This window comes from Colletotrichum aenigma (assembly GCF_013390185.1).
Source record: "Colletotrichum aenigma strain Cg56 chromosome Unknown KSG_Cg56_contig10, whole genome shotgun sequence".
Taxonomy (NCBI): Eukaryota; Fungi; Ascomycota; class Sordariomycetes; order Glomerellales; family Glomerellaceae; genus Colletotrichum; species Colletotrichum aenigma.
Window position 1 is genome coordinate 4,000,256 of NW_023500916.1, and position 16,005 is coordinate 4,016,260.

Genomic DNA, 16,005 nt, shown 5'->3' on the forward strand with positions numbered 1-16,005 from the left:
GAGTTGCAACCTCTCCTTCGTCAGAACGAGTCTTTGCTGCTGTAAATGTACCTGCGTACTATCGCTTATGCGAGAGAATAACCTTGCACGTCTTGCCCCGCGGCTCAATCAGGACCAAGTTATCCATCTCCATGCTCTCGGGCGTTGTCGCCGGCGAAAGCCTGGCGCCTTGGAACTTGCGGAAGAACATGGTGATTCCATAGCGAAGCTCCATTTCTGCCAAGTGCCTACCAATGCACACTCGAGACCCCGCTCCGAACGGCGTGAACGCGGCCTTGGCGGTCTCCGAGTTGGTGCTCTCCCCGTCAGGCATCCATCGAGAGTAGTCAAAGCTGGAATCGTGTTAATGCTTGAAATCATGCCGGCAGGGACCAACTCCTACCTTTCGGGATCGCTGAAGTTCTCCGGGTCTCGATGCAAAGTCCACGATTGGGTTGCAACATCCGTTCCAGCGGGGAGATGGTAGCCGCCAAGCTGGATGCCTCCCGTAGGAACGACACGCGGAAGTGGGGTAGGCGCGGCCCCATAGAGTCGCAAAGTCTCTTCTATCACAGCGTGAAGTACGGGAAGCCTCTCCAATTCCGCATCAGTGAAATCGTCACTAAGCCCAAGAACTTCATTCTCCAAAGCAGTCTGCAGCTCCGGGCGCAACAAGACAGCCCAAATACCGTACGTCAAGGTGTTAGAAGTGGTATCGGTACCGGCGATCATGAAGGCTGCAGCTTCGACGCAGATGTCCATGTCTGTGAGAGAACCTTCGTCCTTCTCTGCTTGGAAGAGGACTTTGGAGAAGAGATTCGAGGCCTGCGACGCCGCTGCTTGCTTGCTGTTCTTGACGGCGATACGGCCCTTGTCAAGCAGCACCTTGTGGGAGCTGAACATTCTCAGACTTCCAATGAAAGGAAGGCGTTTGGTGACCGCATAAAGCCATGGGAAAGACAATGCGGTGAAGGCCGCGGTGTTGGCGAAGTTGACCTCCTCGAACCATGGGTCTTCCTACACAAACTCGTCAGACTGAAGCCCGGTTGAGAGGATCGGCGATGTCCTACCTTTCCGGCCTTCAAAGCGTCAAAAGACTCTCCAAACATGAGCTTCGAGACAACATCGCATGCCATGAGAATCCACCACTTGCGCATATCTACTTCACCGCTGGCAATCTTTGCGTCGATGATCATGCCCTCGAGGGCCATTGTGACCTTCTCACGCACCATGTCTTCCCAGTCTGCACGGAGTGAGGAGGATGTGAAGCCTCTACCCAGGAGCTTGCGTCTCTGAGAGTGGGCATGCTGGTCGGTCATTTGGAACAAGCCGTACGGAGGGCTGCCGGCCTCGGTTGGCCCGAAGTAGTGGTAGTATTCGGCTTTCGTAAACTGGCTTCCGACCTTGTGGATGGTCTTGAAGGCCTTCACGTCTGACACAAAGACCTGGCCTGGTGATGCACGTACAAAGGGGCCATACTGTTGGTGCAGACGGTGGTAATACTGAACTTGCTGCCGCTTGAGGGTCGCGATAGTGCCAGGCAAGCCGGTGAATTTCGCGTACCAAGGACCGGGGATTGCGTTCAAGGGGTTGGTGAACATCTGAGGAAGGTCAGAAGAAAGATATTAAGTTTGTGATTGTCCAAGGCAAACCTGGTAGAGTTTGATCAGTATATAGACTGCCGATGTCGCCGCAAGCAGCGGAACGAAAGTCAAAATCATTTCCGTGGCATATGACAGAGGACTATTGTAGAAAGTTTAGTGACAGAGTTTGGTAGCTTTCGCAATGACCTAATGAGGTCTTGAGATGAACGACTCGATATAAACTACTGTTTCTCAGTCCATATCGTCTCCTGCTGACAATGATGCGCTTGCACGATGTCGACGTCAGCACTTGTCGGCTCTCGGTAGTATGGGCGGACTCTACATGACGCCGGACTTTGAGAACCGTAAGAAGACCGACATTGCACCGATCGAGTAGACCACCCACAACGTCCACATTGGTAATGCCACCAGACGGCCTGGAGGTATTGCGGCATCCGTAAGTTTTCCTTCGTTCAGATTCTTGCCAAGATGTACCGCGCGATTTCGTGCTTATGTTCCTTGACCGACATCGCGAAAAAGTGGAAGGCACACCGCTCGCTGGATGCCGTGACCCGAGCTCGAGAAGTCCCATGCGTCTGTCTTTGGAACAACTATCAGAGAAAACATCGAACGACGGGATTGGAGGTCTTTCGTCATACCCAATGCTCCATAGAAGTCGAGCTGGAGTGAAGCGCGGGTCATTCGACTGCGAAGAGGGTACTGTCATGTGCTGGACCTTTCCGTAGAGCCTCCAACTCGGCGACTACTACATCTACAGGTGACATCGAGCGATCTCGTAAAGACGGTAATGGTTAAAGGGACCTATCGTCAGCTGCATTACCGCTCACCTGCGCCATTGGGCGATTAGTCGCTCGTGCATGTCTTCTATAGAAACTTAGAAAGTGAGCATGTCTCATCGCTACCCGTCAAGCTGCGTGAGGCGAGGTCTCCTCAATCTTGTTGCAAGGAAGTCTGAATTCCTTCCTTAGGGAAACCATCTGTCCATGTAGATGGCTTTAGGTATGTGAAGTCGGATGTCGTCTTAGGCCCGAATCGCCCTTGGTAGTTGGGTAGTGCCGAAGTGCGCCTTGGCTTCTACAACAACTGGCCCAGGTCCAAGGATCCTTTTTATCTGCAACTCCGAACCCTCATCTTGCTGGGGCGTTGTCGCATGTCAGCCATCTCTCCAACTTAAACATCACGACACTTTGGTCTTGATAATGCGTCCCGGCAACAAAGTTTTCAACGACACACAAAGTGGAGGCCGTTAGACGATGTTGCCGATCCGAGCGTGTCCAAATTGGAAACGATCAAGGAGTCAACCGGCGAGACTATCAAGGCAGACCCACAAATAGACAGACAGAAAAACCAAAGAGAAGCACGTTGAACACTCTCATCATCATCTTAAAGGCGGTATCGCCGCTGTATTCGTGAGGGCTTTTTGACGCGTTCCTCCAGAAGCCAAGTTTGACAGACGTATTTTGCTTCAACCTCTTATACGCACAGGCTATATTCCCAGCAAAGCCTCCGTCCTGCAACCCGGACATGGTCGAGTGCCCAATACCAAAATGACGACACGCGTGAAATATCTACCTAGACCTGTGCCAAATGTCTGCTCGCTGCTTGCACTTTGTCAATGAAAGCCAAACGATATGTTTGGAACTCGTTTTCGGCGTCTTGCACAGCCTCATCGACGTCACTTTTCGCCTCTGCCAGTAGCTTGAGGTCAGACTCAATAGCATCGAAACCTCTCTCGCAGTTCCGGCCTTCTTTGATGCTTGACCAGGCCTTGTCCATTTCAGCCCTAAGGTCCATCATCCGCGTCTCGACGAGGATCTTGGTCCCCTCAAGTAGTCCGATACGTCGACCGCAAACCAATCCGAAGTCAAGAAGAGTATCAGCGAAAACAGAGACGGAGGTCTCAACCGCATCGTTGGGGCTATTCTCCAGCATAGGACCACTGCCACTTGGGTCTTGCAAAGGCGATCCTGGCGTAGCATTGAGGCCGAGGCGGTCGAAAATACTTCTGCCAGGAGAAACTTCCCGCGAAGTCCTCGAATCTGCTATGTTGCGTGCAGGGGTGGGAGTGAGATGTACGGAACTCTCGGTGCCTCCAGTCGAGTCGTTGGATTCCACGGAAATGGTGGTTGCCGGGTTGGCGCTTGCGCTTTCCTCTTCGTTGGGCCGATCGCGGTGGGCAGGGCCTGCGACGTCTGCGGCGTCGGTCAGTAGTGGATCATCGACAGTGGTTGCTGCAAGATGAAAGTGGTGATGAGTACCCCGCGATTCGATATCTTGGTCAGAAGCAGGCTGTGCTTGTAGGCCAGCCGCCGACGAGGTGTCGAAGATCCCGGTCGCATGGGCAGGAGGTGCCTCGGTCATGGCCTACTGGCAGTATTAGCCGAAAATACCCAACAAGGAGATTTTTGGCGACGGATTCTCGCATACCTTGCGCGGGTACGAAGCGAAGGTCTCGCGAGGGCTCATCGCGGTCGTCGTTCGAGAGATGTGAGTTGTCAAATGACGGAGCGGATGGGTGGGTAGGTGTTGAAGGAGGAGGTTTTGAGTAAGGTGGTGAAAAGAGACACTTGGGACTGCCTAGCTAGATGAAGTAGGTCGGAAGGTACCTCCTTCCGTTATTATCGGACAAATGGTGGCAGGCGGCTTGGTTGGATTAAATGCAAGGTGCAAGGAAAGTGCAGCCAAAGCCCATCGGCTACTTCCTCGCCAGGACACGCTCACTGAGGCAGTGGTTGTCAAAGAGGCTCTGCACGACATCAAACGATATGCTAGTCGAAAAGAAGTTGATTATGTATCACTAAAAGTAGTACTAGCCTATCACAAAGACACATGTTTGATCGCGGGACTTGCTCGGCGAGCCATCATCGCCCTTCGCGACCATTTATCTGGTAGCAATGTCCCGTTGTCCACCACAATCAATCATGAAGAATATCAGTATCTATAAATGCGGCCTGGCGCAGTCTCTTTCGGCCTCTTGGGCTACGTTGGTGCGCTTCCAGCTGTCCATCGGCCGGCCATTGGTGTGCGGCGAGATTCAAATCCTCCTGGCTGCTGGGCAGACCCTGTGTTCTCGGGAGGGCACTGGCGTTGTCGTCCCATCTGCCTGCCTGCTGCACAGGTCATGTGTGTGACTGAGAAGTAGTGCTCGCACCGTTTTTCGTGGTAGCCAATACTGACTGGTGGCCTCACCATCTGCGGCGCCCTCGTTCCATCACCGCACACCGGCTTCGCGAGCGGAATGCTCCGGACCGGCGGCTTTGTGGTGTCCATGTTAGAGACTCTGCTGTCTCCTTGACGACCGCTCATCGCTTCAAGACATAGGTCCAAGGTAGGTTGCGCCGTAGAGATCGGGTCTGCTGCGCGCCAGGTTGCGATGCAGCGCAGAGAGGAGAGGCCAAAGAGGAGCGAGCCCGACTCTTGGTGGGCTTGGTGTGCTTGGTGCCGAGGGCACAGTTATGAACTGCATGGACGGCAGGATGAATTGAGATTGAGCCTGAGCCTGAAGGACGGGAGTCATTATTGGGACTTGGTATTGCATCTGTTGCTGCCACAATTGCTGCTGCTGAAGTTGTTGAATCTGTTGGAGCTGTTGGATTCGGATGGGAGTAAGTATGACTCCAGGCGCCATCGCCGCGGGCGCGACCTTCAAGGATGCTTCGGCAGGCGCAGGCATTGTGCTGAACGGCTCCGGGCTACTGCCTTGGCCGAGGTAAACATCGTCGTCGTGAGCCCAGTCCTCACCCCATGCCATCTCTGCCTCCGCCGGAGAGCTTGGAAGCTCGCCTGCGCACCATGTCTCCTTGTCGGCAAGCGACGCAACTGATGAGAAAGGAGAGTTGACTTCAGAAGTCGAGCGGAAGGCCGAAGTCGGGCTCCAGATGTCACGGCCGGATCCTGGAGTTGATGACGTGGTTTGCGGAGATGAAGGGAGTTGGGTGAAGTAATCGTCGTCGTCGGCGTCGACGACTGGTGAATACGGAGATGACGGGGCTTCGAACACGGCCTTGAAGAGCGACTCGCCGATGAGTGCGGAAGCTACTCTACCGGCCTCAGAAGATGGTGAGAGAGGCCCATCGAGTTCGGAGTCTAGGTCCAGATCGAGGTCAAGGCCGAGCAAGTCAGGGTCGGAATCGGAGGCGGCACCGGATGTGGAGATGAAAGGGGAGGCGAGCTGGGGGATCGACACAGGAGGGCTGAAGGCCGGCGCTGTGGGGTTCAGTGTGGGCAACATTGCGCCTTGGTTTGTTTGGCTGGCTGCAAAGAGAAGGGAATTTGTGAGAGTAACGACTGGCGTGGAATGAGAAACGTGTTCTAGAGACTAGGAGACAAAAACGAAGGGGATTCTGGGCTAGATAAGTGAGGATTCATGGAGGACAGCCGCAGCGGGGACGGTTGGGAACATTAATGCAACTTTGGACGAGCTGGTGGCCCCTTTATGCCATGTTCGTCCGGCATGGCGACAGGATGAGGGCAAGCAAGGTAGGGCGAGGCGAGTGTTTTCGCACGGGTAAATGTCAAGATAACAACCTCAGGTAGGGCAGTCCTGTTGGTCGGTCGCGCTGGACTCATGCATGATCCCTGGAGGGTGCATAAGGTTATTTTCTCATCATTCGCAGCCACTGGAAATTGGGATGGTCATTGATTGGATCCAGGAGGTGGTGGGCGAAGGCTTTAGCCGCCCGCGTAGCCAATAAATGACGGGCCTGATCACCCTACGGACCAACCTTGAAATCCTCTGCATTCTCGCCGTCTCGATTCGGTGGAATCGGTAGAAAAGTCCCCCTTTTGGGTTTGCGCGAGACGATGGGGATGGATTGACCTTGTAAGAGAAAAATCGCCGAGTTGTGATTCTGCCCAGCCCGCGGACTCATAAACCCTGTCGCGTCGGATTCTGGGGAGGTGTTGTCTGCTCACCACTCGCCGGCCAGCGCCGGCGCGATTTGTTGGCGGGGTCATTGCGATGCGGCCGGCCCAAGACGGTCTCTGTTTGTCCCTCTTCGTGTCTGCATGGCCACTGAAGTCTGGATGCCAGTTGTCTTGCGTCTTGTCTTGCAGATGGCTGGGCCATTGCATTGGGGGCATAGGGGGTAAGGGCGGCAGTCTCTGGTCAGTGGTTGCACGTCCAGACGCGCCCCCATTCCTCGTGGGATCATGTTTGCATTGCAGCGCGCAACGCCTGGAGGCTATATCCGTAGGCAGGCTGGTCCTGGTCCTGGGGGCGGCGGCAGCGGCTGTCGACTGTTCAAAAGAGTTCAGACGATGGGCCGTGTTGGTCTCATCTATTCTCATAAGGTTGGTCTCATCTATTTTTCCCCAACTTGTTCTTCGGGTCGGCCGTATCAAGCAATGATGGGCGCCGGGTTCTGGACTTGGGACGAAGCCCTGCGGTTTCGCGTTCGTGATGCACTGGGGTGATGCCAGCTGATTCGGGCTGACTCAAGTGAGGCATCCTCGGATTTGGCAGAGTGCCCCTGACACTATTCCCAACACGGCCGCCTGAGGAAAATCTGCGGCATGGGCTGCCCGGTCGAATGTCGGAAGGACCGGACGGTGGGTCTCGATGCTCCATCACGTGAGCGGACATTATCTAAGCCGTCCGTCTTCCTGCTGACATAACCACAGAATCCTCTGGCGGACCCTTTGCTCCGTCAAGTCGCTGCGTCAGCCAAATTCTCGTCAAGGTCTCAACAGTGAATCATCAGCTCGAGGCAAAGAGCAACGCTTCAATTCATACTTCGTCTCTTTCTCCCTACAGATGCGATCTATGGGCTACCCGCACATTGCCCGTCACCAGAGTTTTCGTCGTCAAGTAGTCCTCAATGCCGTATTTGCTCCCTTCTCGCCCAATCCCAGAGTGTTTAATACCCCCGAACCTAATCCCGAGTCAGCCAAAAGTCAAAATAGAATCGGCATCGGGGACGCCTACGGAGCGGCTGCATCGGAAATGACCCCGGTGTTTAAGGCCACCATTCCAAACTGCAGCAATTCCGACACCCGCGTCGCACGGTTGAGGTCGTTGGTGAAGATGTAAGATGCGAGGCCCACGTCACACCGGTTGGCAGCATCAACCACCTCTTCCTCCGTCTCAAATGACAAGATGGGAGCCACCGGGCCGAATATTTCCTCCTCCAAAATCCTCATGTTCGGTTTAAGATTCGTTATGACGGTGGGCTCGAAGAAATTTGGTCCTGGTGAGCGAAGTGAGTATCCATTCTTGGTATTGGGATCGCTGTCCGGAAACCTACCAAGATCCGGCCGTGCTTTCCCTCCGATTTCGACACAGCCGCCTCCCTGAACAGCGTCGTGAACGAGACCCGCAACCCTCTGAGCAGCTTCGGCGCTGATGAGAGGTCCATGAGTGACTTCCCCGTCGAAGCCGTAGCCAACTTTGAACTTGCTCATTTCCTCCTTCAACTTGGAAACAAACGCCTTGTGTATACCTACTTGCACAAATACTCGATTCGCGCAGACGCATGTTTGTCCCGATGACTTAAACTTGCTTGCAATTACACCAGCTACTGCGAGATCCAGGTCCGCATCTTCAAACACCAGAAAAGGCGCATTGCCACCTAGCTCCAGGCTCATCTTCTTCAACGTCTGACTGGACTGTTGCATGAGAAGCTTACCGACACGTGTTGATCCCGTGAAGGAGATTTTACGGACGATCTCAGATTGGCACAATGTCGCCCCGATCTCCGGAGTGTTTTCGAGGGCCGAGATGATGTTGACTACGCCCTTTGGCACACCCGCCCGTTGACCAAGCTGCATGACAGCATTGGCAGTGAATGGTGTCTCGCCAGCAGTCTTCACCACTACAGTACAGCCGGCAGCCAATGCTGGCGCTAGCTTCCTTGTGACCATCGCCGCAGGAAAGTTCCAGCTATTCCATCAGTCGATCAGCACAATCCCTTCAACATATCGTGCAAACGGAAGACCATACGTACGGAGTGATGAGGCCACAAACACCGACCGGCTCTTTCGTCACAGACACTCTCATGTTTGGGTTACTGTGGGGTATCACGTCTCCATAGATTCGTGCTGCTTCTTCGGCAAACCATTCCAGAAAGCTTGCAGCAAAGACCACCTCGCCAGCCGCATCTGCCTTTGCTTTGCCGTTTTCCCAAGTAATCAAGGTGGCTAAGTCGGCCTTGTTCTCCATGATCAGGTCATACCATCGACGAAGTATGCGCGCTCGATCTCGACCGGATCGAGATCTCCAAGCCGGCAGCGCCGCAGCTGCCGAGAGAATGGCGCGCTCCGCATCTTCAGACACAGACTCAGGGCACGAGCCGATCAGCTCGCCCGTAGCGGGATCTGATCCATGGTCAGCTGCCGAAGAACACTGCGAATGGGGGGCAAGGCAGGACTCTCTGGTAGCCCGTAGGAGCAGCGGGGGAAAACGCATATATGAACTCACCTGTGACATTGAACGTTTTGTCAGAGACGGAATTCACCCAATGGCCATTGATGAAGTTTCTTCCAATGAGCAACGACTCGTCTTGGAGCTGGGGTTTGAAAGGCATAGTGTTCTGTCAACTCTGCGTGAGAATCAAACGTTACTTTCCTCCGTCAAAGCGAAGGGCTTGCGCAAAGCGGTCATCGCAGGCCGGGTCTTATGAACGGATCCCATCCGGAGCGATACTACGAACGCGCCTGAACACTTGTGATGGCACCGAGATCGGCTGATTCGCTTATCGCCGGTACCGTCCATGTCGGGGACAAACCGGAGGACATCTCATGCTGCAGGCCCCACCCCGCCGGGAGCGCCGTGCAGATGCGCCGCCCCACTTCCCCGGCGCCACAAGTGACATCCCAGAACCGGCGTCAGCCAGTGAGATTTCAATCATTGGCTCGGCCAAATGCGGGGATGGCTGGTGTGAAGTCTTGAGCGGGACGGTGAAAGAGATGAATGGTCTCACACGCTGAAGTGGGGTAAGAAGATAAGGTTGCCCGGTGGAAAGCCGAGCGACAAGGAGCCAAGAACGAAGCTGTGAGCCAACATCTCAACAGCATTACACGACTGATAATAGCAGGAAAAGTACAAAAGTCGGGGCCGAACACCTTCTGAAATCGAACCTAAGGTTGTAAACCTGAGCGTCTTCATTACTCACTGGAAACTTGTGGTGATAATACATCCTGCGGTCCTTCATCCAAATCATCATGGCTCCGTCTATTCGCACGCTCGATCTCAACAACACATCGTCGGCATACTTTGCGCCAGCGACTGTGACTTCATCATCGAAACTTATTCACGTGGCCGGCCAGTCCGGCTCGACCGTAGACGGGCAAGTCCCCGACGACTACGAGTCCCAGATCCACCTCGCTCTCCTCAACTTGCGCAAGATCATTCTCATTGCTGGTGCATCTATCAAAGACATTGCTAAGCTCACACTGTACATCGTCGACTATGATAGCACCAAACGCAAACACGTTCGCCACATCCAACGTTTCCTCGCCGGCCATCGGCCAGCAATGACTCTCGTGCCGGTGCCTAAGCTGGCAATGCCGACATGGAAGTTCGAGATTGACGCCGTAATCGCAGTTCCCGAGCCCTCGGTGCCTTTGGACAGAGCGACTTTGCGGGAATCATCGGAGTCAGTCGACGTCGTTATCATCGGTGCCGGGCTCGCTGGTTTAAGCGCTGCGCGCGACATCACACGCGCCGGCCTCTCTTGCATCGTCCTTGAAGCAAGAGACCGCGTTGGCGGAAAGACTTGGAGTCAGCCTCTAAAGCAAAGCCAGCCCGGAGTAGTTGACCTTGGTGCTGCATGGATCAACGACACCAACCAACACAGGATGTATGCGTTGGCAAAGCAATATGGGGCCGAGTTGATTGAGCAGAACACGAACGGCAACGTGGTCATTCAGGACTTTGACGGAGTTTGCTCGCCGTTCCCGTATGGGGAGCTTCCCAAGGTAAGACCTCTGCTCGTTTGAATGCCAATCATATCTTCGTGGCACGATACTAATCGCCAGCAGTTTGATGAGATTACTCGTCAACACCTCAGCGCCGTTCGTGACATGGTCGAAGCCGACTGTCAAGCCGTAGACACTTGGAAGCCAACGAACACGAGCTTGGATAGTCTCACCGTTGACGCATACTTGCGCTCTCGGGGCGCCAGCGAGACTGCAATTGCAACGGCCAATGTATGGACCCGCGCGATGCTTGGTCAGGAGGCGACCGATATATCGGCTCTTTTCTTCCTCAACTACTGCAAATCTGGTGGTGGACTTTTGCAGATGCGCTCCGATCGCAAGGGTGGTGGCCAGCATCTCCGCGTACGCCAAGGCACGCAGCATTTTGCCAAGGGCCTGGCCTCCTCTCTCCCTGACGGAGTAGTGCGCCTCAATCAACCCGTCCGTGCCGTGATCTCTGATGGTCACCAAGGAGTGAAGGTTGAGACAGAGAAAGGGGTATTGGCAGCACGCAAGGTGATCACAACTATTCCAGGCCCAGCTCTCAAGAGCATCTCATTCGAGCCACCCTTGCCGCTTTCCAAGCAGGCTTGGATCGATTCTCTGACTTATGGCTACTATACGAAAGCAATGATGGAGTTCAAAGTGCCGTTCTGGGTTGAAAAGGGGTTTTGTGGTCTCGCACAATCATTCGTGGGGCCTGCAAGCGTCATTCGCGATACCAGCATTCCAATCGACGGCAAGCACGTGCTTACATGTTTCCTTGCCGGTGATGCTGGCAGAGCTTGGTCTGCACTTGAACAAAGTGACAGGGAGAAGAGGTTGCTGAATCAGTTAGAGCAGCTCTTTGGTCACGAAGGTATTCATAACCAGTTTGTTGGCATGTCCGCTTATGAATGGGTCAACGACGAGTGGTCCGGATGGGGCTGCCCGTGTACGTCTCTTGCGCCTGGCGTTCTTGACGCACTCGGTGGCGATTCTTTCAGAAAGCCAAGTGGAAACCTGCATTTTGCCGGTACCGAGACTGCGGGAGAATGGAAGGGGTATATGGAGGGTGCGGTTAGGAGCGGTGAGCGAGCAGCTTCTGAGGTTTTGGAGTCACTTTCAAGTGCTGCTAGTGCGTCACGCCTGTGATCATTTTACCACATACATGTGTAATTATGCACCTCGATATTTCGTCCAGTCATTACGAGACCTTGTGGGAATTTTCAGTTATATCATATCAAATACATGGAGCTAAACGTACAGAAACAAAAAATTGCCCGCTTGATGCAGTGCATTGCGCAAACTTACATTCCAAATCACACTGTGGCTTCAAAAAAGGGCAAGTTTCCAGCCTCGTGTCCTTGCGACATCCATCCAGTCCATCTTAAATCTTCCAGACCCTGCTCCGGTGCACATCCAAACCTCCTCCAAAACTGAAACACACGCGTCCACGTTGCGAAACCGCCGACGATGGTTAAGCGAAGCAAATCCTTCTCGAACTGTGGCAATTTCCGCTTGTGAAGTCGCTTCACCACCGGCCATAAACAGAGGAAATATCATGGAGGTCTCTGCATAGCAACCCTTGGGTATTTCCCTGGAGATTTTGCAAATGGCGGTCACAGATTCTGATAAATTTGACTCAAACGACTCCGGGTGAGAGGTAATGTGCTTTCGAAGAACACGATACAAGTAAATGAGAGCAGCATGTCGATAAGCATCGGCTAAGATGATTAAGGATGCGTCCTGTGACTGAGACGGGCACTTCCAGTCCTGAAGCTTCGTCTCTAAGCGCCTTGCTTTACAGCATAGATCTGCCATTAGAGCTGTTGCATCGGAAACCCCCGATAGTGTATTGCCTGACAGTGTGGCTTCCTGTGAAGCCATCGAGAAATCCTGGTTTAAGTGACTGGTTTCTCCAATTAGATGGATGATTTCTGCGGCATGTCCAAAATACGGGTCCGCCACATCATAGTCTTCTGATGAGAGCCAATAATCTCCGGCAAGATGGGGGTTGCAATTGAGTGATACACTCATGATGATGTCGTGATACGCAAAGTTTCGGAGAAGCCATCGACCCTCATAGGTTTGGGACAATGCTTTTATATCATCCCCGATTAAGGCTTGACCATCGATTGACGAAGCGGTATCCATATTGTTGCATTCATTGAGGCATGCAGCGGCGCCAGAGAGATGATGTATCCAGTCATCTATGCCAGAAGAGATAGACTCCATGGAACATAGGACCAATGTCGTAGCCAGCCTCATTTCGCGCGTGAGTGAGCCTTTCGTCATAGAGCTCTTAAGTTCAGCCATCGCATTTCCGCGATGCTGCAAGGCCCTAACTTGGAAGATGTCATCTTGGAGTGCCAAGTGAGCTGATGAACTAGCAGCCAAGGCGTACATCAACGAGGGGCATTCAAAGGCCATTGGTAGCAAGACTGTCCAACATTAATATCGAACTCACAATATTCACTTTGGAACATACCGGATAAGAAGCAGTTATTATGCAAATTGTTCGTCAACATAAAAACCAACGATGTTGTGTAATACCGGAGCATCATTCGTCGGCTGCTAATGAAATCATCCTCTCCTGCCCAGCCACAGGGGCTTGGACCATATTTAGGCAACGCATAAACTCCCAGTTGGTTGAAATCAACAAGATGTGGGCCACTGCTCAAGCTGGAGTTGGCACTGCTGACAGACGATGTCGATTTGAAGGATTCCGTGCCAACAGTCACCTCGCGAGGCCCCTCCCATCGACAAACCAGGTTTAAACGAAGGCAATGACTGCAGACTGGGTACTGCTCGTGGCATTTCTTTTTTCTTGAGAATTTTAGCACCGCACCCAGACGACGACCAGATATGCAGACTTACTTACCTTCGACGACAAGTTAAACAGCCCCTGCGCTGTCTTGTGATAGGACGTCTGCCGCCAAGACGGCCGGTTGCCACCGCGATATCGTTTGTGACGGTCTTGTCCGACATCGCGCAAGGTTTTCCCGCGTGGTGGCCTCAATATTGTGACGGAAGCCAGAAAGATGCGGATGATGCCAAAGACAGAAGGGGACAACTATTCTATGGGTCTGAGGGGTCCTGATGCTGTCATCTTGGAGCCGGGCGTTATCAGCGGCACGGGGCTCCTTGCCTTGAAAGCCAATCATAGCACGGAGATTGGCGGAGCCATGATAACAACAGATGCGCGGCGCTTTCGGCGGGGTGGAGCACACAGACTCCAGCCGATGTCGGTGCTGTTAAGACGCAGCAGTCTACGGACAGATCAGAAGTTCACAACCTCCGCACATCCACACGTCCAGCAACTTATACTGCGCATTCGTACAATTTACTGCAGAGAATCAAGGGCTTGCGAAAAAGGTATTTTACAAGCCCGGTTGGACATCGGGCTGAAGCAGCTAAGCCTGGAAAGTTAACTATGAGTCTCTGTATACTTGGGAGGGGATTGGTCAGATTCTCCGAGTCCAACAGTTGGCATTCGGGGATGGACTAGAGCCGGCCAGTAATGATCATACCCAGCACATATGATGAGATCAGGCAACTAAGGTAACTTCAGTAGTGCGTTACTAAGTTGCGGGCAGTGTTGATTACAATACCCTACGGCGGCGAGCTGTTACAATCACCACAGTCGGGAGGCATGTAGGAATGGGTTAGGATCTACAGAGCCGCGTGAATTATGGTCTGGCTTGCAAAGTCCTATCTACCGTATCTAGCACTTGAGTCATTCGGATTCAATCCTAATCAACGAGGCCTTCGGGACTTGTCATGCTCTTTTGCGTTGGCGAGCTTTCGTCTTTGCCCAAGAACAAATCTGATATGCCGCATGAAACGTCTAAAGACTTGTCGATCTTAAGTCCTGTCCTTATTTCGGTTAACCAAGATTTCATCACACCCCTCTCTACTTCGCTGTCGCAACTACAGACGTAGTCTTCGGCGGTGAAACCCATATTGTCTTCGTGCTCCACAGCCTGCTTGGTGAGCAGCCCATTGTCAAACAGCCACTTCAAAAGTTCCACCTGGCCATTCGAGGCAATCATCATCAAGCCTGTCACACCATGACAGCCGTCCGTGAATCCAGACCAATTGGCACCGCAAAGGATCAATAATCTAGCCACATCAATATGTCCATGCGCCAGCGCTAGATAAAGAGGGGTGGCGTCGGGGCAGTCTTCTGCATCAAGGAGCCCATGGTTTTGTCGTAGAATATTCAGGTGAGAAGATGGGCACATGCAAGCATAAGTGGCTGTGACTTCGAGACCGGGCGTACTTCGCGAAAGATGGTCTTCTAACAGCCAATAAACGGTTGCAAAATTTCCCACTGAGGCAGCGACGTGCAATGACGTGATACGACCAGCTGACAATGGCTCTTCTGTGTTGGTAGGCCAGGGCCAATGTGGTTCACAGGTGTGCCCAGGGAGGTGGAATGTCGCCCACAAATGCAAAGGTCGAAGGGACAAAACCTTCTCAAGAACCGGCAGGCCAACGACGGGATCTGCAGCTGCCGCCCAGAGAACGATAGGATTTGCGTAAGGCTTGAGCGTATAGTCGCGGGGAATTTCCTCAATGTCGTAGTTTGTGTGGATATTGATGCTACTCTGAACTTCCGTGTCGTCTCTGGCTAGTCCATTTCGGTACAGCAGCAGTGACGCCGCCTCGTACAGATCGTGACAAGTCTGGGACACGGCACTTAGAGTAGAGACATCCTGAATTACCCCAACTATAGCCAAAACAATTTCGAACGGCAAACCTGGGACAGGCGATGCGGCTTTCATTCTGGAAAAGAACCGGGCAGATTGAGCTTGGGGTATTGGGCGTTTGTCGAGTGGCTGTTTGCATGAGCTTCTAGGCTGACTTCGGGTAAAGTAGAAAGGGATGCGTCGTGAAGAGATCACAGTAAAGAAGTTTAGATGGAAAGGTTGCGGGATAATCGTAGGACATATGCGACGGGAGGTGTCGTCCTACATATACGTCGAGAGACGAACATACGTAATTCCCCCAACCACCAAGTTCGGTCCCCTGTGGCGTTCTGTCATTACACAAATTTTCAACCGGGCGCTAAGTGTTTCATGTACCTTAGTCGATGATGTACGAGGACCGTTGGCGACGGCGCAAATTCGATGTCTCAAGCGCGAAACTTCACGAGCTGATCTAAGTTAGAGCACGCCAAGAATGCTTAGGTGAGCAGCATATAACTAAGAAAACCAGCCACAGCATTAGGAAATACCCAGTTGAAAGCTGCCTCCAATCCCGACGCTTCCTTTATTCGGTAAGGTACACCGTCAGGTTTGTGTATTGAGCCACTCATGTCAAGGCAAAATCGTGGAACATCGACCCCGGGCAAAATTGGAGACAATGTTGTGTGCCCCGTAATTGCAGGAAAAGGATCATTGCATCCAAGATTAATACTGCTATCCCTGAGAAGATACTTGTTCACAGGTTATTAGAGCTAGAGTAAAGAAATAAAACCAAAACTAAAAAGAAACCGTACGCAAGTCGAAAGCTAGTTGTT

General features: G+C 52.9%; 7 protein-coding genes across 7 annotated transcripts; 2 read left to right on the forward strand and 5 right to left on the reverse strand.

Moving 5' to 3' along the window:
• Positions 1 to 58: 58 nt before the first annotated feature.
• Positions 59 to 1,700, reverse strand: cypX-1 (Cytochrome P450 monooxygenase cypX; the record flags this gene model as incomplete). The annotated part of the gene is made up of 4 exons (XM_037330170.1): positions 59 to 332; positions 383 to 996; positions 1,050 to 1,580; positions 1,632 to 1,700. The coding sequence occupies 4 exons, from the start codon at positions 1,698 to 1,700 to the stop codon at positions 59 to 61; spliced, it is 1,488 nt and encodes a 495-aa protein (XP_037171649.1).
• A 1,455-nt stretch (positions 1,701 to 3,155) lies between these two features.
• CGCA056_v014929 (uncharacterized protein) lies at positions 3,156 to 4,049 on the reverse strand (the record flags this gene model as incomplete). The annotated part of the gene is made up of 2 exons (XM_037330171.1): positions 3,156 to 3,947; positions 4,011 to 4,049. 2 exons carry the CDS (start codon positions 4,047 to 4,049, stop codon positions 3,156 to 3,158), a joined length of 831 nt encoding a protein of 276 aa, XP_037171533.1.
• An 844-nt stretch (positions 4,050 to 4,893) lies between these two features.
• Positions 4,894 to 5,814, reverse strand: CGCA056_v014930 (uncharacterized protein; the record flags this gene model as incomplete). The annotated part of the gene is made up of 1 exon (XM_037330172.1): positions 4,894 to 5,814. One exon carries the CDS (start codon positions 5,812 to 5,814, stop codon positions 4,894 to 4,896), a length of 921 nt encoding a protein of 306 aa, XP_037172098.1.
• Positions 5,815 to 7,505: 1,691 nt separating this feature from the next.
• On the reverse strand, positions 7,506 to 9,106 carry CGCA056_v014931 (putative succinate-semialdehyde dehydrogenase; the record flags this gene model as incomplete). Its single annotated transcript, XM_037330173.1, has 4 exons — positions 7,506 to 7,771; positions 7,829 to 8,463; positions 8,528 to 8,897; positions 9,001 to 9,106. The coding sequence occupies 4 exons, from the start codon at positions 9,104 to 9,106 to the stop codon at positions 7,506 to 7,508; spliced, it is 1,377 nt and encodes a 458-aa protein (XP_037172099.1).
• Positions 9,107 to 9,743: 637 nt separating this feature from the next.
• Positions 9,744 to 11,633, forward strand: CGCA056_v014932 (Amine oxidase; the record flags this gene model as incomplete). The annotated part of the gene is made up of 2 exons (XM_037330174.1): positions 9,744 to 10,499; positions 10,563 to 11,633. The coding sequence occupies 2 exons, from the start codon at positions 9,744 to 9,746 to the stop codon at positions 11,631 to 11,633; spliced, it is 1,827 nt and encodes a 608-aa protein (XP_037172096.1).
• A 180-nt stretch (positions 11,634 to 11,813) lies between these two features.
• Positions 11,814 to 13,469, reverse strand: ARA1-1 (L-arabinose-responsive transcription regulator ARA1; the record flags this gene model as incomplete). The annotated part of the gene is made up of 3 exons (XM_037330175.1): positions 11,814 to 12,922; positions 12,970 to 13,307; positions 13,363 to 13,469. 3 exons carry the CDS (start codon positions 13,467 to 13,469, stop codon positions 11,814 to 11,816), a joined length of 1,554 nt encoding a protein of 517 aa, XP_037172097.1.
• A 53-nt stretch (positions 13,470 to 13,522) lies between these two features.
• CGCA056_v014934 (uncharacterized protein) lies at positions 13,523 to 13,989 on the forward strand (the record flags this gene model as incomplete). Its single annotated transcript, XM_037330176.1, has 2 exons — positions 13,523 to 13,664; positions 13,721 to 13,989. 2 exons carry the CDS (start codon positions 13,523 to 13,525, stop codon positions 13,987 to 13,989), a joined length of 411 nt encoding a protein of 136 aa, XP_037172094.1.
• Positions 13,990 to 16,005: the final 2,016 nt, after the last annotated feature.